The sequence below is a fragment of the Aspergillus nidulans genome, chromosome IV (genome assembly GCF_000011425.1).
Source record: "Aspergillus nidulans FGSC A4 chromosome IV".
NCBI lineage: Eukaryota > Fungi > Ascomycota > Eurotiomycetes > Eurotiales > Aspergillaceae > Aspergillus > Aspergillus nidulans.
In genome coordinates, this window is record NC_066260.1 from 1,391,654 (window position 1) to 1,412,595 (window position 20,942).

At 49.0% G+C, this 20,942-nt stretch overlaps 10 protein-coding genes across 10 annotated transcripts, besides 1 other annotated feature; 4 read left to right on the forward strand and 6 right to left on the reverse strand.

The window, feature by feature from the left end:
- Positions 1-20,942: part of a sequence feature (contig 1.117 1..274575(-1)) that runs on past both edges of the window.
- Positions 307-2,529, reverse strand: ANIA_06985 (FGGY-family carbohydrate kinase). The gene is made up of 5 exons (XM_050611974.1): positions 2,470-2,529; positions 2,145-2,406; positions 1,991-2,088; positions 1,528-1,925; positions 307-1,477 (listed from the first exon to the last, which is right to left on the reverse strand). The coding sequence occupies exons 2-5, from the start codon at positions 2,213-2,215 to the stop codon at positions 419-421; spliced, it is 1,626 nt and encodes a 541-aa protein (XP_050467941.1). The 5' UTR covers positions 2,216-2,406; positions 2,470-2,529; the 3' UTR covers positions 307-418.
- Positions 3,237-4,223, forward strand: ANIA_06984 (uncharacterized protein). The gene is made up of 2 exons (XM_659496.2): positions 3,237-3,785; positions 3,855-4,223. Exons 1-2 carry the CDS (start codon positions 3,253-3,255, stop codon positions 3,916-3,918), a joined length of 597 nt encoding a protein of 198 aa, XP_664588.1. The 5' UTR covers positions 3,237-3,252; the 3' UTR covers positions 3,919-4,223.
- Positions 4,175-5,767, reverse strand: ANIA_06983 (F-box domain protein; the record flags this gene model as incomplete). The annotated part of the gene is made up of 1 exon (XM_659495.1): positions 4,175-5,767. The coding sequence occupies one exon, from the start codon at positions 5,765-5,767 to the stop codon at positions 4,175-4,177; it is 1,593 nt and encodes a 530-aa protein (XP_664587.1).
- On the reverse strand, positions 5,991-8,620 carry ptpA. Its single transcript, XM_659494.2, has 3 exons — positions 7,926-8,620; positions 6,947-7,832; positions 5,991-6,868 (listed from the first exon to the last, which is right to left on the reverse strand). The coding sequence occupies exons 1-3, from the start codon at positions 8,381-8,383 to the stop codon at positions 6,155-6,157; spliced, it is 2,058 nt and encodes a 685-aa protein (XP_664586.1). The 5' UTR covers positions 8,384-8,620; the 3' UTR covers positions 5,991-6,154.
- Positions 9,388-9,964, reverse strand: ANIA_10881 (uncharacterized protein; the record flags this gene model as incomplete). Its single annotated transcript, XM_659493.2, has 3 exons — positions 9,388-9,551; positions 9,672-9,685; positions 9,783-9,964. The coding sequence occupies 3 exons, from the start codon at positions 9,962-9,964 to the stop codon at positions 9,388-9,390; spliced, it is 360 nt and encodes a 119-aa protein (XP_664585.2).
- ANIA_10871 (cytochrome c oxidase assembly protein COX16) lies at positions 9,968-10,512 on the reverse strand (the record flags this gene model as incomplete). Its single annotated transcript, XM_050611975.1, has 2 exons — positions 10,123-10,512; positions 9,968-10,048 (listed from the first exon to the last, which is right to left on the reverse strand). The coding sequence occupies exons 1-2, from the start codon at positions 10,444-10,446 to the stop codon at positions 9,968-9,970; spliced, it is 405 nt and encodes a 134-aa protein (XP_050467942.1). The 5' UTR covers positions 10,447-10,512.
- On the forward strand, positions 10,695-14,324 carry nic96 (linker nucleoporin NIC96; the record flags this gene model as incomplete). Its single annotated transcript, XM_659492.2, has 6 exons — positions 10,695-10,771; positions 10,843-11,391; positions 11,462-12,104; positions 12,159-13,140; positions 13,189-13,925; positions 13,998-14,324. The coding sequence occupies exons 2-6, from the start codon at positions 10,934-10,936 to the stop codon at positions 14,322-14,324; spliced, it is 3,147 nt and encodes a 1,048-aa protein (XP_664584.1). The 5' UTR covers positions 10,695-10,771; positions 10,843-10,933.
- On the forward strand, positions 14,674-16,657 carry ANIA_06979 (RibD family protein; the record flags this gene model as incomplete). Its single annotated transcript, XM_659491.2, has 1 exon — positions 14,674-16,657. Exon 1 carries the CDS (start codon positions 14,828-14,830, stop codon positions 16,655-16,657), a length of 1,830 nt encoding a protein of 609 aa, XP_664583.1. The 5' UTR covers positions 14,674-14,827.
- Positions 17,447-19,368, forward strand: ANIA_06978 (Ran guanyl-nucleotide exchange factor rcc1). Its single transcript, XM_659490.2, has 2 exons — positions 17,447-18,358; positions 18,408-19,368. Exons 1-2 carry the CDS (start codon positions 17,582-17,584, stop codon positions 19,230-19,232), a joined length of 1,602 nt encoding a protein of 533 aa, XP_664582.1. The 5' UTR covers positions 17,447-17,581; the 3' UTR covers positions 19,233-19,368.
- ANIA_06977 (Chromosome segregation in meiosis protein 3) lies at positions 19,608-20,721 on the reverse strand (the record flags this gene model as incomplete). Its single annotated transcript, XM_050611976.1, has 3 exons — positions 20,430-20,721; positions 20,287-20,365; positions 19,608-20,204 (listed from the first exon to the last, which is right to left on the reverse strand). The coding sequence occupies exons 1-3, from the start codon at positions 20,666-20,668 to the stop codon at positions 19,608-19,610; spliced, it is 915 nt and encodes a 304-aa protein (XP_050467943.1). The 5' UTR covers positions 20,669-20,721.

Below are 20,942 nucleotides of genomic sequence, written 5' to 3' on the forward strand. Positions count from 1 at the left end.
ACGATAAGATGTCATTCCCCGCAGCATGCGGTCACCTGAAAAGTGCAAGAGAACAGGCTTCCCCGTGAAAGGATGTAGACAGGAAAATGAGGGTCATATGGACGATGATCCTAAGCTAAGTATCTCGGAAAAAGGTGTTGTTGACGTTTGTCCAGCCAGCCATTCAGGCATCAAGATTACGAAGAAGGCGGCTCCGCGCGTAGACCATGTCCAGCTGAGGAATTTACCTTTTTTACTAGTGTCTCTGTAGGAAGTCCGTGTTTCCCCTTCTGGTTAGGTCCTCATCGACGAAGCCAGTGACATTTGTTAGAGAGTAGCTTAATTAATATTAATGGAAAAGCTCACTACCCTGTGCTTAATACAAATGAAGAGGTTTTATAAACCTTGCGCAGACGGGCAGAGCCAGATGTCAGGGTAACTAAGACAACTTCCACGAATTAACAGCCTCATCAACTAGCGCGCGGTATTGCTTTTGCTGATAGCATTGCTCTAAGAAGACTTTATACTTAACCTCAAGCAGGGCCTTTTCGTTCTCATTGTCCGTCGGAACAATCCTCCTTCCTGGCTTGCTCATTCGATCCATGATACTCCATAAGTCTTCCGTGTTGCCTTCAGGATCCGCGCTGGCGGCCTTCGCCCCAAGCATGGCAGCTCCGATTGCGACAGCGGCATGGATATAGCGCGGTATTAGAACCGGCATGCCGCATGCCGATGCAATGAGTTTGACCAGGATGTCATTTTGGCATTGGGAGCCAGACATAAATATGGACGCGATGCTGTGGCCCGATTTATTCATGGTCTCGACGATCTGCCTGGTCTGCAATGCAATGAACTCGAGGGTAGCATAATAGTATATGGCTAGGCCATCCACCGATTGATCGCTAGTGAGGCCAATAATCGAACCCGCCATATTAGGGTCAGCGATTGGAGATCGATTTCCCCATAAGTCACCATAGAAGAAGATATGACGAGCCATATACGAGATGCTCGGCGCCTTTTGCTCAGTCATCATCTCTCTCAGATGTTCATTGAGGTATTCATAAATATTGGTGTTGTAAGATTCCGCAACAGAAAGCGCCTGATTGTAGGCGGGGTGAGTCTCAATAACGTGCTTTAGCAGCTCTCCGGTGGCAGACTGCCCGCCCTCGGCCATCCAGAATCCAGGTATGATTGTGTCGCGGTATGGACCCCAAACACCTGGGACGAATACAGGCTCAGGGGACATGGCCAAATGGCAGGTTGACGTTCCAGCAACAGCCGCCAGACGGGAAAACGCCTGAGTAATATCATTCTTTGCGGCGTCCGATGTCAATTGTTCCGACTCGAGTTCGACTTTGGCGCCAACAGTGCCAATCCACCCGGCATAAGCATCAATGACGCCACTGCCAATGGCGATTCCAGCGGGCAATCCCAGATCCGCTGCTGCTTTTTCACACAGTTTGCCAACAAGTTCGCCCGCACTAAGATAATCTCCATTCTAAAATAACGGTCAGCTTTCAGTATCCGGAGCTATGGAAAAAGGCTCACCACCCCGTCGACGCCGCCCATGCGCTTGAAATTGTCTTCTGTGAGATCCTTCAGGCCGATTTGGACCAAGAAGTCTTCCTGCCAGCCTTTAACGCTACCGTCAACACCAACAGGGACGAAACCCTGTTTGCAAATGACACTGCAGTAGCTTCGTTTTTCATTGCCGGTGGCAATGTGAGTCAAAGCATCGGCCAGGTCGTAAAACTTGCAATCAGCGAAGAGCTCTTTGGGCATATTGTTCTTTAGCCACAAGACCTTCGGGATTTCCATCTCCACAGACATTTTCCCACCCACATATCGCAGCAGGTTGTGGTTGGTCGCATTGATCTTCTCGGCTTCCTCAACTGGTCTATGGTCGAGCCATAATATCACATTGCGGTCAGTATCGAAGTTAGGCCCTGTCACAGATATTGGCTCATCAGTGACATTGGAGAAAACAGCTAAGGAGCATGTTGCATCGAACCCGATTCCACGCACTGTCTCAGGGTCGATGTTATGCTGGTTGATAGCCCGCTGAACTGCAACACAGATGCAGCGCCAAATATCAGTTGTTGATTGTTCCTGAAACGCCTACGTCAGTATAGATGTAAGTCTTTAAAACCATGTGTGATACCTACATAGTATCCGGTCTGAGGCTGCCAGAGCCCAATATTCTCGGAGGCCAATCCAACAATGTCTCCTTTGGCATCTATAATACAAGCACGGGCACTTCCAGTTCCAACATCGATTCCGATGAAATGATCAGCTTGGAGGAGAATCTCGTCTCTCGTATCTAAAGAGGCCTGTCTGGATGCCTTGCCCATGGGTCGATGAAACGGAAGGGCAACTGAAGCCATTATATCCGATAACACGAGGACGAGCTGTGGATTAACCGGTAAACTGCAGGACCGTAATCTGAGCTGGCAGTTGGTACCAAGTTGAATCCCAGGGTTAGGAGCTTACAAGGCCGAGAACTGCGAGACTAAGCTTTCTGCTTATCTACCCAGTAGATAGAGGAGGGAACAAGAGGCAAAAAAAGGACAGAAGCAAAAAATATCCGAGGAACGGGCAGTCACAGGAAGGGGCAGTTGTTTATAAGTACTGTCAAGGGAAGGACACCCAGAGAGAACGCCCAATGCTAAGTAAACCTGGTTGTTTGTTTGGGCTGGTTCCCATGCTTACCGCCACCGACCGCCTGGAGGCAGGTAGTCCGCACTGGTCGTATGCATTCGTAGATCAGGCCGTGACCAGATAGTGGGGTGGCGAAGATGCTTTGGTTTACAAAGTACGGAGTACTCCAGTGTCCAGAATGGGAATACATTTGCCAAGCTCCAGTGTGATTCGATGGTAAGTCTTTGGGTAGTTGTGAGTTAAACTATACCACGTCTGCCCGGTCCTTTTCAAGGATATATTCTAGAAGCATCCGTACTACAATATGCAGAGCACCTCCGGGGCGCACAGAGGGATTTCCTGGCCTTGTGAAATCGTATTCTGTCAGATGATACATTGCATCCTCCAGGGATTTGAATCAACCCACGTGGCCATTCCTGGGAGGAGATGAAGAGTCCAGACTGTGTAGATCAGATTTATGATACTGTATCTATGTATGTACGTGCACGGGTGTGGGGCTTGCTGAACCTAACTGGTAATTCAGGCCAGTACTTGGTCCAGGCCCAAGGCGGCGGAAGGCCTTCCTGAACCTCCCCCAACTCCCAAGTCATCTGCATCGTAGCTACGCTTTCCACGATGCAATCCTCCTTAAGCTTTAAACCATTTTGTATACTTGCTTTCCTCATTTTTCTCTCATCCCCTGTGCTTTCCTCATATTCGCCGCAGCTGGAGATTCTTTACTGGCCCGTCTCCAATCCCGAACCCTCAGCGCTCGCTCATGTCTCCTACGATCCTGCGTCACTAAAGTCCGAGCTCATCGACTATTCTCCTCCTATAGACCCCTCTCACGAACTGGCCCGCGTGGGCTTCTATATCACGACACCAACTAACCCCAAACAATGGGTTGGCACACTCATACCGCCGTCTGCGCTAACGGGAGCTGATTCATCGCAAATACCGACCCTCCGCCTGCATGTTAGCCCTACCAACGAGATATACCATGTCTCTATCGGCTCTACTGCCGCATCTTCTGGTTCCTCGTCCAAGAGCATTGAAGTTGAGCTTATAGCGGATAAACTCGGTCCTAGCCCGCTCCTTAATCGCCCTATTGTTGTTGGGCCGGACGGCAAAAATTCCGAGGAACAACCCGAGAAGACTTTATTCCAAAAGTGAGTAACCTCTTTCCATTTATTCCTGTGTGTTAACTTGGTCTAATCAATACATATATTTCAAAACAGATACTGGTGGGTGTTTCTCATTGTTACTTTCTTGGCCATGTCCGGGGGCGCGGAACAGCAATGAGTCTCCGATTAGCTAGCTACTTCGAGTTGGAAGATTCGTGTTCTACTTGCGTACCAATTAGACGCTATTGCAAAGAGACTCAACTATAGGTGTTCTTGGACGTGTCGTTTTGATTAGCTTCGCCAGTCCCAACTATCCTTTGGATGGCCATATGACAAGGCCACTGCCTTAGAAGTTTACTGGCATTGAAGCCCCTGAAACGGCATATATAGAAAGTGGAACACAACCTGCCACTGCGCTGAGAGTTGATGTCGGCTCAAATCGCCAGTTCCTGGCAAGTTCTAATACCATCCGCAGAGGTCAGATTCCACAATTTAATCCCTAGATCAGTAATAGCGACCAGTTCATCCTCCTCTGTGAAGCGGAGATCGAAGCAAACCGCATGAAGACGCAGGATAATAGGTCGCAATTCAATATGTCCAGTGCTTGACGACCTCCACGACGGATGATAGTAACTTTCGGAATCCAATTTAATAAGGGCACCAGGCTCCAACGCCCAAATGTAGAGGAGATTCCAATTCGTAACGGCGATTCTAGTTCCCTTCGGGGATGTGGCAACTTTACAGCCAAGAGTAGCTTTTGAGTCTTGGTATCCATAGAGGCGCGCCACTACTTCCCAGTCCCTCAGGCGCCGCCCACGATCGAGGTTTAGGATATGTCTGCAGTTGCTAGCTTGACAGGAAGCTTCTGATCTTAAGAGACAAGCAACGGTCCAATTTTCCTTGCGGTGGGTAGCAATCCCGAGTGAAAGATACATCCACCGACATATCACAAACCCATCACGATTCAAAGTCTCATGTGTTCCAAAGAAGGGAACTCCTATCGAAAAGAGAAGGCTCAGACCATTGACGAATTGAACAGAGGTTGCATTTTCGTATAGTGTCGGAGAATTTGTGTGCCCCAGTGTTTGGAACGACGCGTACACCGTTTTTGCTTGGTAGTAGTATAAAAGCTGGCTTGACTTGTCGTTAAACACCATATCCCTGACCATCGGACCGCGTGTATTCTCGCCGTGCCATTTTCGTAATTGACGAGAGAAGTAAGAGAAGCCTACAAGATTAGACGTAATTTCATATTCAGATCCTTCGAGAACAGTGTAATGGACCACTGCGTGGTTGGAAAACATGCGATGACACCACGCAATAGCAAATGTCCCATCGCTAGCTACAGTGAAAGCCGAAGGTTCAAAATCTGCATGCTCTGGAAAGGTCGTCATCTTCACTGGTCCATTTGGGGACTTGAGGGAGTAGCAAGTGAGATAAATGTATCCCTCACAGCCGGACTGCCTTGCTTGCTTCACAAACGGGTGGTCCCAATCTTGACCATGTCCTCCTTCTTTAAACGGGGTAAAACGATGAAGCACATAAAGCCCATTACTACCGTCAGAGGCTGTTTTCAGGATGTCAATTGATCCCCACTCGCCCCATGGCAGCCTCGCTCGTGAGAGGAGCATGATTTTTCCGGCGTGCACTCGAAGGATCTGGACCACATCTTCATCGCGGCACGTAGCAAAGATAAGAGTTTCACCAGCACAGTGAGCAAGCGACGCTGCTTTAGTGTTGGGTACCCGGTTTCCAAATTTGAACGTTATGCAACTCGCGTCATACTGGCTCCCATATAATTGCTTCGAGGCGCGCCTTTTCAGAAGCAAGAAGAGATGCCTTGTCCTAAGATTAGAAGTATCGAGGAATGGCCCTGGTGTTCTTTTGAGATGGTGAACGAGGGCTTCTCTACAGCTGGAAGCGATCTCATAAAGAGTCCGGCAGGATATAGCCGCTTGTAGAAACGCGGGGGTGGTGCAATTAAGCAAAACAACTTGAATCAGCTCTGGGGGAAGAACCAGAAGCATGGTAGAGAGCTGACTGAAGATTTGGTTACATTTGTGTAGAAATTGGCTACACCCGAGTGAACAACATTATATGTTCCTAGTATCGAGAGGCTGGATTGCTGCCTGAATCTTTGGCGAAGCCTGTCCTAGGCCCCAGCAGGTGGGGGTGGGGCCCGGAAACATTGGTTTCCTATACGGGGTTCAGGGACGAAAATGCAACGTTTTGTATCCATGTAGATATGTGTGGTTCCTTACATATTTGATTACCGTATTCTCTATAAGCTCTGCCGGGCCTCAACACCTGGTAATATCAAGATCCGCCTCGAAAGAACACCAAACACCTCTTAAAATGCGCTCATGGATGTAATCATCAAAATAACTAACGAGAGGAGACAACGATTTATAATGTTATCCCGGGCTCTCCCTCGGCATCTGGGCTACCGCCCACTCTAGGATGCTTTCGTAGCAAAGTACAAACTGACTTAAGTTCTGAACCACGCTCGGTCTTTGCGTGCGAAAGTCGGACAGTGTTTTCGCAACAAGATCCAACTGTCCCCCGCCGAGCAACTGGTCGAATGGCCGTCCGTCATGCTGCCCACCTGGCTGGGCACGTTGACGTTTAAGCACATCCAAAACACTATCCACGGTACAAAAAGTCCCAGTGCGACCACATCCTGCGCTACAGTGCACCAAAACCGGTCTGTTTGGATTACCCGGCGCAGCTTTAGCTGCCACGTTTCGGACTTTATCACATTGTTCGATTAGACTCAGAAGATGCCTTGGCTGAGAGGTGGTACCAAAGTCGGGCCAATCTGCGTACTGGATTTGTGTAACTTCGCGCAGAGGCTCGAACGGAAAACCCGAGTGCGACAAACCAAAGTGCCTGACAATAAGCGTGGGGTTATCACTTGAGTCTGTCGACGACCTCTCGACTACAGAGTCGACTGTTTGTGAATCTGTTGGCACCATAGGAACGTATTTCTTTGAGAAATTGTTCACATGGAATTGCCCATATGTTCCAGTTTTCCAGTAAGGATGGCATTTGACCTGTCCTCTTTCAACCTCGGCAGTCAGGGACACTACAAGACGAATGTCTTGCTCCCAGATAACGCGCCAGAAATCCTATAGAGAATGTCAGTCGATACACTTATCATATGGATGACGAACACGTCAACGCGAAAAGCAAAAGGTAGAACTGACATTAAAAGTATCAGGCATAGGGGCTTGGGTCGCTATGTAATGCTGGTTGCTATACTCGGCTTTTAAATAACTTGCGTTCACGTAGTCACAGCCGCCATTGGGTATATCATGGAGTTTCACTCTTGAATGATCGTAAGGATAGATGTCGTTATATCGGTTCTTGGCGCCCTTTTCAATCCCAGCGACACGATATCTCGGAGACGAAGGCCTATCTGAACCTGCATTATTGTCCTGATCGTATGAAAAAGCTTGTTTCATCCGTTCTAGTTCCGTCTTCTCAATGTCGAAAAATCTTGAAGCGGCCAGCCGACCCTGATCTGCAGGGTCGGATACCTCACGCAACCAGGGCGGGAGAGATTGCCTTTGCGGGGCAGGTAGATGTTCTGAATGTTTCAGCGGGATTTGTCCGACGCCACCAAGAAGATCCATGTGCTGACGTATGTTCCCAAAAAAGGGAATCGCAGCATTGGACGATTCGGGTATATTGCAACCACCAGCAACAGGTGCGGATTGTGGAAGATCGATATGCATTGAGGAGGTTTTCTTTGACCGTGCATCAAGCGCCGGTTGATGCTGCTGTTGTGGCTGTTGCGTGAGTTCAGGAAACCTAGCAGAGAAAGCCTTGAAGCCTCCCATCAAGATCATGCCGTCACCATTCCATCCTTCAGCTGTAAACTTCTTCACCACATTGACGAGAGGGGCAGCATCTTTCATGTTAGAAGTTGCGGCATCGTAAACGATAATGTAACGGCACTGCCTCCAACGGCCAAAGTTCTTCCGATCAGCTTCGTTGGCGAAGGTGTTCGCTAATTTCTTAGTATCGAACGAGGGGCGCTTGAGGAGGGTTGTGGGGATGCATAGGTTCAGAGCACCTTTGATATTTCCTCTGGAAAAATGGGCGTACGGTCGTACATCCAAGAGCATAAGATCATCCGCGTGTGATCCAACAAACTCTGCACAAGCTTCACTTGAAACTAACCTCACGCTTGATCCCAGGACTGGTGGAGAGACAAACTTCGTTGTTCCGCTGGAAGTCGAATCCCCCGCCTGGCGGTTTAAGGAGAGTCTGTAGACCGCTGGATCGGGGATGCAAGCAGTTTTTCCTGATCCTGTACCTATGGAGGGAGGTTGTTGGTCGGTTAGGTCTTTCTCGGAGATATACCTCCCTTCCGGACTATGATTCGGAAGGGCATGTGAAAAATGTCCTTTGCCTTTGAAATTATTCGAACTTTCTGTATTGAAGGAGAAATAATTGTCTGGCAGTTCCGCTGCCGTTCCCCGGGGAATGGTCCCGCGCGGGCTGAATCTATTAAAGGATGGACGAGAGTCGGACAACGGAAAGAGGGCCGCAGGACTGGAAGGACCGGGGAGCGCAAGGCTTTGGGGTTCCTGGGGCCACGGTGATGTTGGCGATCTTGGGCCTGTCATCGCAGACATAACTTTTGCACCGACAGCAAAAAACTTTTATCTTGCTCTCGAAGACGATGTCGATATGAATCAGTCCTCCAACCAGCTTGCCATGTCGATATCGATTGCGATTCCCAAGAAGGTGACGTGAGAATGGAAGTAGGATCGTCAAGGAAATCGCAGGTGTATGGACGGGCTCAAGTAGAGTGCTGTAGAGCAGAAATGCTCGTGGGGAAAACCCGGATAACAGGAGATTTGGCAAAAGAAAGACGTTAAAGACGTGGAGGTCAAATAGGGTTCGGGTAATGAGGGTCAAAGAGTTATATAATGTGGATGTGTATGGATAGGTAACGTTGCTGAAAAGCGCGATGTGGCGGCAGGTGAATGTAGAAGCCGCTCAGTGAGTGCGAAAAAATGGGGATGGAATGTCTCGTTCCCAGGCGGCAGTCCGGGTCTCCTACACAACAAATCGTCGTTCCCACCAAGTATCACATAAGGTCAAATCCAGTTGAGTTCCTGGGCCAATCGAGTCCGCAGCAAAGCAGTGGGGTTGAAGCTCGACTAGTGAGAACTGCGAAGGAGTATCATTGTCGACCCACTGGTGTCATTGTTCAGAAATCAGCAGGTCAGAAGGCTGGAGTCAAGCAGAAAAAACGGGGGGCGTGCTATGACGTTATGGGCGGAGGGCCGCGGGCGGCAAACTTCTGTGCTAGCCAGTAGCCACAACCAGTTCGGTCGCGGTCTGGCCCAACCGCCCAGAGTGAGATTCATTACGGGTTGGCTGGCACTGCCTTTTCCTTTCGCCATTTATTTTTTGTTCTTTTTGGTTGAAGTACTTGTCGCCACTCAGGCGAAGCACTGTTGACCATGGGATATCGATGAGGAATTTTGATTAAAGTACGGGTGCAGGGGTAAACGACGCTGTTCGTGCTCTGGTATATGGGCACTTCGTATTGTACGAAGTGACTGATGAGATATGGTGCGCTACATATGCTGGTTTGAAAGTTGCACATACCAACACACTCAATTGATCTTCATGTCAAAATGATGTAGTTTCGCAAAAGGGCTGCATAAGCGACGTAAGGATCTGAAGCAGTCGGTACTCCAGAGCATGCGAAGACCATGATAGATGAGCTGTTCGCCATGGTGTATTGAACGAAAGGGTGGCTCAGCACCAGTCCGTGACGATCGTTATATTCTAGCATTCAAAAAAATGAGCTGAATGAAATTGATGCATCTTAGGAGTCGAGATCGTCATTGACTCGCTAGTCATTTCTAAACAGCACTCCTTACGCGGTAACGCGAATCCTTGACATACCACGAGTATGTTGGCTAGCTTATGTCATGTTAGGTGCAGCCCCAGGTTTGAGATGCCTCGCTACTCCATATAATGAGTAGACACAAACACAAGATCACACGCCGGGTGTACCCGAAGTTTTCTCGATATCCGTGTAGGCGGTAACGTGCGAGGTCCAACAGTGCCGAAGCCCAGACCTGACCAGCGGCAGCAATATACGTGATAGCAAGCCAGGCGGCTAATTCTGAGAGCGCCAATAAACTGCTCATGGCTTTGGCGCTGAACATAAATTCGCTGACTCGGCTCTCGTCCATATCTCATAGTCTTCCATCTGGCTCACCCTTAAACCGCTGGACACGTTTTTGTTCCCAACTGTCGAGGTCTTTCGCCATGAGCCTCTGTGGGAAAACAAGTTAGTAGTTGAAGGTCATAACGACGTATGAATATGACCGGTATAGACTGGGCCACGCACATAGTACTCTTCCCGATCATCGCCAATGATCCTCCTGCGTGGATTCCTTTTGATTCCTTCCTCTCCATCAGGTCCTTTGAGACCGAGATCCATCGCTTCCTCTTGGCTTAATTGTTTCACTTTGCGGTCGTACCTCTCGTACCTCAAAGCAGTCGCCGGGGTCAAAACAAAGGAACCAGCCACAATGACCATGATGAATGGTAGTCCGAATAGCAGAAATGGATGTCGTGGAAGTCTAGCCCGATATGCCTCACCAAGCTTTTCCCCTAGCGTAGAGGAGGCAGTGGTTGCCCGTCGGTATGTTTTGGATGGAAAAGCGGGCATGGTAATGTTTCCCGCCAATTCTAGATAGCTCAGCTCTTGGATCCTTATATGAGATGCAATCGGAGCTAAATTAGTCAGGAAAGGCGGCCACAATACCGAGCGATATTGGTGTAGATAGAACATTCGTGGTAGTAGTGGATGAACAAGAGTGAACATAATCTCGGCGAATAGAAAATCCGACTGCTCCAAATGGAAGCGTTCTCCGCACCTGGACTTGTCATAATCATAAACAACAAAAATTTCGGGGAACAGGCCAACGACAAATAATTTCATAGCCTTCCAGGTTGCTTTCAACCAAAGGTTGAACCAGTGCTTTTAATATATTGTGCGCGCATGGCTCATTAACCAAAACATACTGCTTCAGGTTCAAATGCTAAGAAAAGACATTGCCAACAGAAGCCGAATACCTACGATCGAGAGCCGTGGCCATAGCAAATACCGGTGCTTTTCTAGTGATTCGCATCTTTCCAGCTCACTAGGATAATCTATGTCCTTCACAACGAGTTCAATATTTGGAACAGGCGGCCTGGGCGGCTTTGGCGCCTCAGCCCAGCCGTCGCAACCGCCGCAGCCGTCAAGCATATTCTCTCCGAGTAATCCGACAAGTATCTTCGGGAACCCTTCAACGACACAAGCTCCATCAGTTAATTCTATCTTGGGCGGTCAGCCTCAGACTCAACAGCCTGCGCAATCGTCAATCCTCGGATTGGGCCAACCTGCTCCGGGCACCGCGCAGCCCGCAAATATCTCTTCTCAGGCAGCGCAACCTGCCTTCTTCAACAGCTTACTGGAGCGTGGTAAAAAGCGTCCACTTTCTACTGTCACTGAAAATGGTAATTTTGAGGAGTTGCCTAATCTTCAGTTGGGTCTCGATGATATTCGCCGTAAGGCAAGAGGCCTCGGCACTGGGAGTCTGAGAGACGCTCATATACCAAGCAGCAAAGCGTAAGTATACTGCCATCGTGCTGTGCTTAATTCTAATGTTGTTTTGCTTACACGATAAAAAATGCAACAGCCATTATCTACTTGCAGCCTCAGGCGTTTCCCCTGGACATGCTCTGCGTGATCTAAAAGCTTTGGAGCCTCAAACATCCATTTCACTTCCGTCAAAAGAACTTGAATCCTTTGATCCGGACAATCAGAAATATCTAAGAACCATTCAACAGCGTGGTCGTCAGGCTATGGTTGCAGAGAGTCTTGCCAGAGCTCAGAGGGATTTCGACTTGTTTATGGAAGAGAAAGTAGATCTCGACTGGGAAGAGCAGCGCCATAAGATATTCAAACACTTTGGGTTGTCCCAAAAGGATGAGCCAGCCGAAAATGCAGGGCCGTCATTTGGACGTTCGACAAGGCCATCCAATCAGTTTGGGCCTGCGGCGACTCATGGTGTTTCTCGAAGGAGCGTCTTCGGTCGATCAGGCTTTGAGAAGTCAGTCATTGGAACCCCGGGAACCGGAAAATCGAGCCATCAGCTTTTCGACGACCCGATGGAGCGTACCGACGGCCCTAACACTCAGAGTCTGGACCTTCGATTCCTTCGTGAAAAAATGGGTTATTATGCGGACAAAGTTCAGTCGTTGAATTCCGCTAGGCTCCAAGCACGTAGCTTTCCGATCTTCCATGAGTTTTCCGAGGTTGAAAAACACGCTGGCGGTGATGTAAGTAACTATACACCAGGGTTTGATCTTTCATGAACTGGCTGACTTCCTCAGGTTCCTCATCAGCTATATGATGCGTATAGAGCTCTGATAAATATTGTCGGAGAATCGGCTGATATTAGGGACGTTTCGGACCCTGGCGCGATCAAGGAGCGTCAATTCATGGAGGAGTATTTGGATGAAGCGCCAAAGTCGCAACAAGCAATCAACCTGAGAAAGCGAGTTGTTGAGGGCTCCAGAAAATTTCTGGAGAATTCATTCTATACTGAGATTGAAGGCGCAATTGCGAAAAATCCGCGCGAAGCGCAGCTTGGTGGGATACCGACTGTAATCAACAAGGTTCGAGCGTATATACGCCTCAGGGAATCCAGGAGAGACCTTGCGCCGGATGGTACCGAGCTCCAAATGGTGGGGGATGATTACTGCTGGATCCTCATATTCTATCTTCTGCGTTGCGGATTCATCACAGAAGCGGCGGAGTATGTTGCCCGTGATCCCGGCTTCAGGTCTTTGGATCATAAATTTGTGACATATATGACGACTTATGCTCAAAACAAACGACTGCCAAGGGATATGCAGCAAAGAATTAATGGTGAGTATCAACAACGGTCGCGCAACGCTCCAGACAACACTATCGATCCATACCGAATGGCATGCTATAAGATTATTGGGCGCTGTGACCTTGGTCGCAGGCGCCTGGATGGTATCAATCAAAGCGTGGAAGATTGGATGTGGTTACAGTTCAGCTTAGCCAGAGAAGACGACCGAGCCGAAGAAGTTGCCGGCGAAGTCTTCGGTTTGGAAGACATCCAGACAGATATCACGGAGATAGGACAGCGAGTTTTCGGGAAGGGTCAAGAAGGGCCAGGCGGCTATGGGACTTTCTTTCTCCTCCAGATCCTTGGAGGAATGTTTGAACAAGCCGTTTCCTATCTCGGGTCCTATGCGCCTGTCAGTGCAGTACACTTTGCTATCGCCCTAGCGTATTATGGCTTATTAAGGGTCTCCGATTTCTACACTTCCGGAGAAGAAATCTGTAAGCTAATACGACTCTCGACTTTCTCATATATGCTAACATTGGCAGTGTCTTTCACCGTGAAACAATATCCCCAGATCAATTTCGGCTATCTGCTGACTCAATACACGAAAGAATTTCGCACCGCTTACGTTGAAGCAGCAATCGACTATTTCTGCCTTCTTTGCCTCAATGCTGATCTTCCAGGAGCTCTGGGTAAATCTCAAGCTTCCGTGTGCCATGAAGCTCTGCGAGAATACATTCTAGAGACGAGGGATTTTGCTAAGCTACTCGGTGATATCCGTTCGGATGGTTTTAGAATTAAAGGCCTGATAGAGCAACGCATTAGTTTGATCAAATTGGTGGATCAGGAAGAGTTTCTGAAAACAATCACTGTACAGGCAGCCGTTGTCGCCGAAGACAAGGGTTTGATAACAGACTCGGTCCTCCTGTACCACCTTGCCGAAGATTATGATCGTGTCATTGATATCATAAACAGGACACTGTCTGACTCCGTGGCAACTCCCCTTGGAAGCCCCACACTCAGGCTGCAGCCTCTATGGCCTCGCACTAACCTGTCGCAGGAATCTGGACAGGAGACGCCAATAGAGCCAGGCACCAGCCTGAGCTTGACTGTGGTAGAAGACCCAGTCGTTCTCGCAAAGAACATGATCGGCCTCTACAACCAGAATGCTCTATATTACCAGCGCATCCGTCGATCAAATCGCGACGCATGTGGTGTTCTGCTTCGAATGATGGAGGCAAAGGCTGAGGTTGAAGCAGGAAAATGGACGGCAGCATTAGATGTGAGTTTCAGACTGGGCCAAGTCTTGTTCGCTTTTCACGTACTCTTTCGCCAACTGACACTGGGTTCTTAGACGATCAATGAGCTGGGCATTCTGCCGCTTCGGGCCAATGGCTCTGTACCTTATATTCGAAGCGCCGCCCAGGCTTTCTCGTCCCTTTCGTCGCTCATTTCCGGAAATATCGGCCATGTGATCATCTGGAGCATTACATGTATCGGACGTGAGCGGGAACGACTGAACACTGGACCATATGAAAACGAGATGAGGCAAGGGCTCGCTGAGGAGCTGTTGGTCATGGCGAAGGACCTGATGATCTTCTCCGGCATGGTCAAATACAAACTACCCCCAAGAGTTTACGAGACTCTTGCTCGAGCTGGAGCGGACATTGGCGCATTCTAGATAACAATCTCCAGCACACATCGGGTTTTGAAATAATACTAGAAAATAACTTCTACTTTGATCGATTTATGATTTTTCATGGCCTATCTAAGTATGATTACCAGCTATGCTATTTTCCGTATTGGTCCATCTAGGTCCAGGGGTCCCATAATACGCAAAATATGTACGGTTACATCGTCATTAATAACGAGCGACACTTGGGGAATTGCTTTCGTGCAGAGGCGGAAGAGAAACCGGCGCCACGGCGCCGGAAGAATAACGGCCAAAGCTAGTAGCGCGCCAAGGATTGGCGGGTCGATGAAGCTTCAAGCCTGAAGCAACTTTCTAAGCGTACAACCTGGTTCAGTCAACGCTCAACCGATTCACTCTCCTGATATTCTACCGATCAGTGCGCCTCATGTTATAATGCATTGAGCACTTATATCATGCGGCCGTGCTCCTCTAGGTGTGACGCTGGGATCCATCCACAAACTTGACCCTCAACCGATATTGTCGTGCTCGATATGGACCATGGCGTTTCTGGCGTGTCGGACGACAACTCTACGCTAACAGATACGGCAAATGATGCGACCCAAGAAGCACCTATCTCGTTGACAGAGATCGATGAACAAGCACAACCGCGTTCGTCAAGCTTGTATCGTCCTGGGGGAGATATAACGCCTTCCTCCGACCCAAGTCCCACTACCACGGAGGACCGTTCTAATCTAATCAATGAGGTCACCGGAAAATCACAAGATCTTACTGGCTATGCCACACCAAATGCGGTCCAGCTGGATGAGTCGGGCACCTACAGCCTCATTGACAATCCCCCGAACCTGGCCAGAATTCGGCAGATCATGTTTGAATGCAAGGAGCCTATTGAGATTAGCCTGCAGGAGTTCGAAACCTACTGGCCTTTCATTGACAATGTGTACGTCAAACAAAGAAGCAATTCTAGCAAAGAAGGGCATTGCACTACCGACTATTTGAGCTGTCGCCTTCGTCGTAAGCAGGGAACGAATCGAAGCTCTGGGACACGGCTTTTACCAGAGGGCAAGCGCCCTAGAAAGAGAAAGATTCGAGAAGGGGGGCTTTGCAACTTTCAAATCAAGGTCATCAGATTTGAGGGGGCTTACTCGACAGTCACCATAGCCAAAACTCCGGGAAGCAGTCACGAGCACTCGCATGATCTCCTGTATATTGACAAGATTAAGCGGCCCTCAGGACTCATGGAGTTTGTGAGAAGGGAAGCAAGTAAAGGCTACTTGCCTTCTTCCATTTATATGAAATTCCGAGAGGAGCCTGAAAAGCTCATTGAAGCTGGCGGCCGTTTTCTTCAGATTACTGACGTTAGGAATGCCTCAGCTCATTGGAGACTGCAAAATCCCGAGGTGGATCTTGTACCACATGAAGGTTATGAATATCAAAAGGGCCGTGGCATTGTAAGGGCTCGCAATATAGCAGAAAAGAATAATACCACGGCCGATCGGGCAGTTCCGCGCGCAAGTACGCTTCCACCATTGCCGCCTGATACTCTTCCCTTTCCTCAGTTTCAACTTGACTTCCTAGAGCCCTATCTTCCAAAAAGTGACGAAAGGCGCGAATTGCCCCATGTCACGCTGTCCTATGCCTCCTCAATGGACTCCAAAATATCCCTTCTACCGGGCATGCAGACAGTGTTGTCAGGCCCAGAGGCCAAGTTAATGACACACTATTTGCGATCACGTCATGATGCAATTCTAATTGGAGTCGGAACTGTCCTCGCAGATAACCCAGGGCTGAACTGCCGGCTGCAAGGTGCTGGAGGGTTTGGTGGTCTCGGGCGCATGTGGCAGCCACGGCCGGTGATAATTGACCCCACGGGACGCTGGTCCCCTGGGGCTGACTCTCGGTTACTCCGGACGGCAGTTGAGGGGAAAGGCAGAGCCCCTTGGGTTGTTGTGTCCCCTGGGGCTCAGATACATCCTTCAAAGTTGTTGATGCTGAAGGGTTACGGAGGCGAATTCCTTCGTATCATGGAGTACCACCAGAATTGGCGACTCCGGTGGGAATCTATTTTTCGGGCTCTAGCTTCAGAAGGCATCAAGAGTGTGATGATTGAAGGTGGAGGAAGGGTTCTAAGTGAGCTTCTGAATCCCGAATATGCCGAGTTTATTGACTCCCTGGTGGTTACACTAGCACCCACATATCTGGGTTCTGGAGGCGTCGGGGTAAGCCCAGATTCCAAGTCTGACGCTCAAGGCAAGCCCAACGCGGCACTGAACCCAAGAGATGTGAAATGGGTACCACTAGGACAGAATGTCATAATGTGTGGGAAGATCAAATCTGATTCCACCAGCACGGTTTCATCCTAAGACCGCACCTGGGGCCAGGTCCGGAAGGACAAAGAGCACAGCCAAAACCCAATGCAGAACTCAACCCATGAGGTGTGAACGGTTGCCAATGCCATAGTGCGTGGAAGACCAAGCCCAATTCCACCGACACAGCACCATCCAAGACCACACGTGGGCCAGGGCTTGGCCGATAAGGAGGACAGCACGAAGTATTATCTTTGGCTGAAATTACAAGGCAGGAAAGATCCTTGGTCGCTAGCCACTGTTGTAGACTTCTAGTGGTGACAAAAAGTTGACCAGGCTTTGTTCTGCGATAACATATATTATGTCCTTTATGCTAGGTATTGAGTAACATAAAAAGAGAAAGAAAAAGCTAAGAATTATTTCAAGCAACTCGAATGATAATCTACTCTCCTGAGCTAGAGAAAGCCAAAACAGACTTACCAAAGGGGAGATTTTAACATGACATTCACTGGTCTTGTCTATCAACTACGAACAATGGGATGAATTAATTTAGCTCAGGAATCCGAGAAAAAAAAAAGAAAGAAAGAAAGAAAGAAAGTAGAGACGACTTTGAAATAAAGACTTGAAGACGTGTATCGCCACGATACGCCTCTGCTTTGTGATAACATGAGAACTTGAAAAGCCAATGCTTTTATATTGAAAGATGGATTGTAATAGAGGTCGCAAGCATGTGGCAATACTTGGAATTCACCAGTTGCCGCGTGATTTGCGTGACTAGCCACAGGAACACACCACAACAGTCCTCACGCAACACTAGCATATCTCCGCTTTTTTTCTTCCTTTCTCCTTTGTCTTTCTCTCTCTTCTATTGATCCTCCTAACACCCTTTTCTCACCCTCAATATTGACCTCCATCTATCTATACTCGTCCCAATACGTTCCATTCCTCATTCTCCCCGTTGTAAGTTGTTTTCTGCCTCCAATGCCTCCCAAGGGCGCGTCAAAACCCGCAGCGCGGGCTACAACAACGAGCAAAAAGAAGACTGCTACCACAGCAAGCACCACGAAAAATTCTCGAGGACGTGCTGCGGCTACCACTAAAACTACCGTGAAATCAACGGCGACGCGCAAAACTACCAAAGCGGACGAAGTCGGCGCCACAAAGAAGACAGCCGCGCCAGCTAAAAAGCGCAGAGCTGATGCTGAAGATGCTGAGACTAGTCGCTCCACCAAGCGGGCTCGCGTTGTAAAGCCTGCTGCTGCAAAGCCGAGGCCAAAAGTTGTCATCAACAATGCGCCAACCGCAAAGCTGAACGTCTATGTTTGTGGTGAAGGTAGCTCTGGTGAGCTTGGTCTGGGCGTCGGAAAGAACGTCATTGATGTGAAGCGACCACGTCTCAACCCGCACCTGCTGCCAGATGATGTTGGTGTCGTGCAGGTTGCTGTTGGCGGGATGCATTGCGTCGCTCTTACGCATGACAATAAGGTTCTTACCTGGGGTGTCAATGACCAAGGTGCCCTCGGGAGAGATACGACATGGGAGGGTGGATACAAAGACATGGACAACCGCGACTCGGACTCGGACTCGGACTCGGACTCGGATGACAATCCTGATCTGAACCCTCATGAGTGCACCCCAACTGCCATTCCTTCCAGCGCTTTTCCTCATGGCACCGTTATTGTCGAAGTAGCTGCTGGTGACAGCTCAAGTTTCGCCCTCACTGACGAGGGCCAAGTTTATGGCTGGGGAACATTTAGAGTACGTCATGTTCTCGCGAGTATTGAAGACACTGTTAACTTTCCCTTAGAGCAACGATGGTATTCTCGGATTCGACGCCAAGACAAAGGTTCAAACTACTCCGAAGTTATTGCCGGACCTTAAAAAAATAAAGCACCTGGTATGCGGAGATAACCATGTCCTCGCTCTCAACGACAAAGGTGCTGTTCTGTCGTGGGGCTCGGGCCAGCAAAACCAACTAGGTCGCCGTATCATCGAGCGAAACAAACTGAACGGGCTTCAGCCACGGGAATTTGGTCTTCCCAAAGGTATCGTTCATATTGGTGCTGGCGCTTTCCACTCCTTTGCCGTACACCAGTCCGGCAAGGTTTTCGCCTGGGGCTTGAACAGCTTTGGAGAGACGGGAATTCGTGAAAATGCGGGCGATAGTGAGGCTGCCATCGTCCACCCCACCGTGGTGGACTCTTTGTCAAAGAAGAACGTCACGCAAATCTGCGGTGGTGCACACCACTCCATAGCTGCCACCCAGGATGGCGAATGTCTAGTCTGGGGTCGACTAGATGGATATCAAACAGGCTTAAAAATTGATACTCTCCCAGACGATGCGGTCATCAAGGACGAGCGTGACCGTCCTCGTATCCTCATCGAGCCTACGGCTGTCCCCGGGATAAAAGCCAAGGCTGTTGCGGCGGGTTCCGATCACTCAATTGCAATTGATACTAGCGGCCGTCCCTGGTCTTGGGGCTTCTCTGCTACTTATCAAACCGGCCAAGGCACACAAGATGATGTGGAGGTCGCAACTGTCATTGAGAATACAGCCGTTCGGGGCAAAAGTCTCAATTGGGCTGGTGGTGGTGGTCAGTTCTCAGTCTTTACCGAACCAGTTGAGTTGTGAACCACTTAGAGGTAGTTTTGAGAGTTGCTTCGTAAAGATTGTGGGCTATCTGTCTCAAGGATGGCCTTGGAATATCGGGCTGATCTTCTAAAATGTGTTTACAGGACATTGGGTATGCTGTTTTTCTCATTTTCAAATCGTCTTCACATTGTGGCTTCTCAGCGACGGTTCTAGATTCCGATATACTTGTACTTTTAGATGTACGAGGAGATTAAACTTGTAATACCATACGACTGAACTATTGATATCCATTATGTCAGACGGCTCTGCCGTTGAAACTGTACATGGCGCTTCTGTTGGTTATGCCAACTCAATCACTTCATTAACCCGGACATTTCGGTGCCTTGCATCGCTTCAAGCTCCTCCGCATGACTGTCAGTTTCCGTTGTGTCGTTCTTCGACTCTTTCGGGGTCAAATTTATCTAGATCATGTTCGCCTTCGTGTTCCCCCAATAGGGCGTCCAACTCAGCGAAGTCGTCATCAACCGGCGAACAATAACCATTGCCGGTACCCCCAGTTGAAGTAAGATTTCCAATGCCAGGCTCATCTCCACGCTCTCTCAGCAGAGCATCCAGTTCGTCAAACTCATCATTATCGTCCGGTTGAGCATGGTTCTTGCTGACTGACTGCAGATGGTTAATACTGTCCGGTAAAAACAAGTCCTCATCTGTATCAACTAAATCTCCAGTTAATCGCGAGCTATCACTTGGTATTGATTGCCGGTGGTTTGCCATCAACGTGTCGTTGCTCGTGATATCTTTATCGTTGGAATTCGTTTGTTCGGTCCTTAATGTATCCTCAACCGCAGCCTTCGGCTTCTCCTCGTCTATCCAGGCTCGTCGCATAGTCTGTAGCCGTTTAGAATGGCCAAGCCGTTCAATCATAGCTAAACCATCTACAAATTTCGCGCGAGGAAACAGGTCGTCGAGCCACAATTGATAAAAATTCAGGAGACGTGCTAAGTCAGAGAACTATATAGAGCATGATAACAGGGTCAACCAGCCGCTCACTGAAGTGTCATAGTCTTAGGAGGATTATTTGCGGAGTACAAACCTCATGCCCCTTTCCCTTGAACCTAAGGCTTTTTTTTGCGGAGCGCCGCAGCTTGGGGATTCCAGCTTGTGTGAGCAGTCTATAATAATAATGAGTTCAACAGGATGTTTCGGCAATTTGCTCAATGGGCTCTAACTACTGACCTGTTTTCGTCTAATTTAGCAACTGGCTGTCTCCTTTTGGCAACTTCAACCTCTTCATCGAGGCCTAGGAACACCCCTGAGTTATCCGGTTGGATAGATTGCTTCGGCACGTTTCCGCTACTCGTGCTCGCATTGGTTTCTTGTAAAATGTCGTCAAGACCGACCTCGTAATCAAACAAGTCGTCGACACAGTCGGCAGACTGCGCCGCCACTGCTGCTGAGTTGGTTTCACTTGCCATTTGCGGCGTTGAAGATTGAGGTAAAACGGGAGAATCCTTGAACTCGATTTCCGTAGGCCTCTGGTGATTTCAGGCAACAGTCTCATGTACGAAGTACAACGTATAGATGGTCAAACGTGGGCGTGGGCGCCGCAATTCTCGGATAGCAGGTGAGTCGATAAAGCGATAGGCCGAAGACGCGTTGATACGCGTTGCGGCGGATCATAAGCGAACCTAGAACGGATTTCCGAGCAACTTGAGTAGACTCGAACTGGCTGGGATAGACTATTAGACA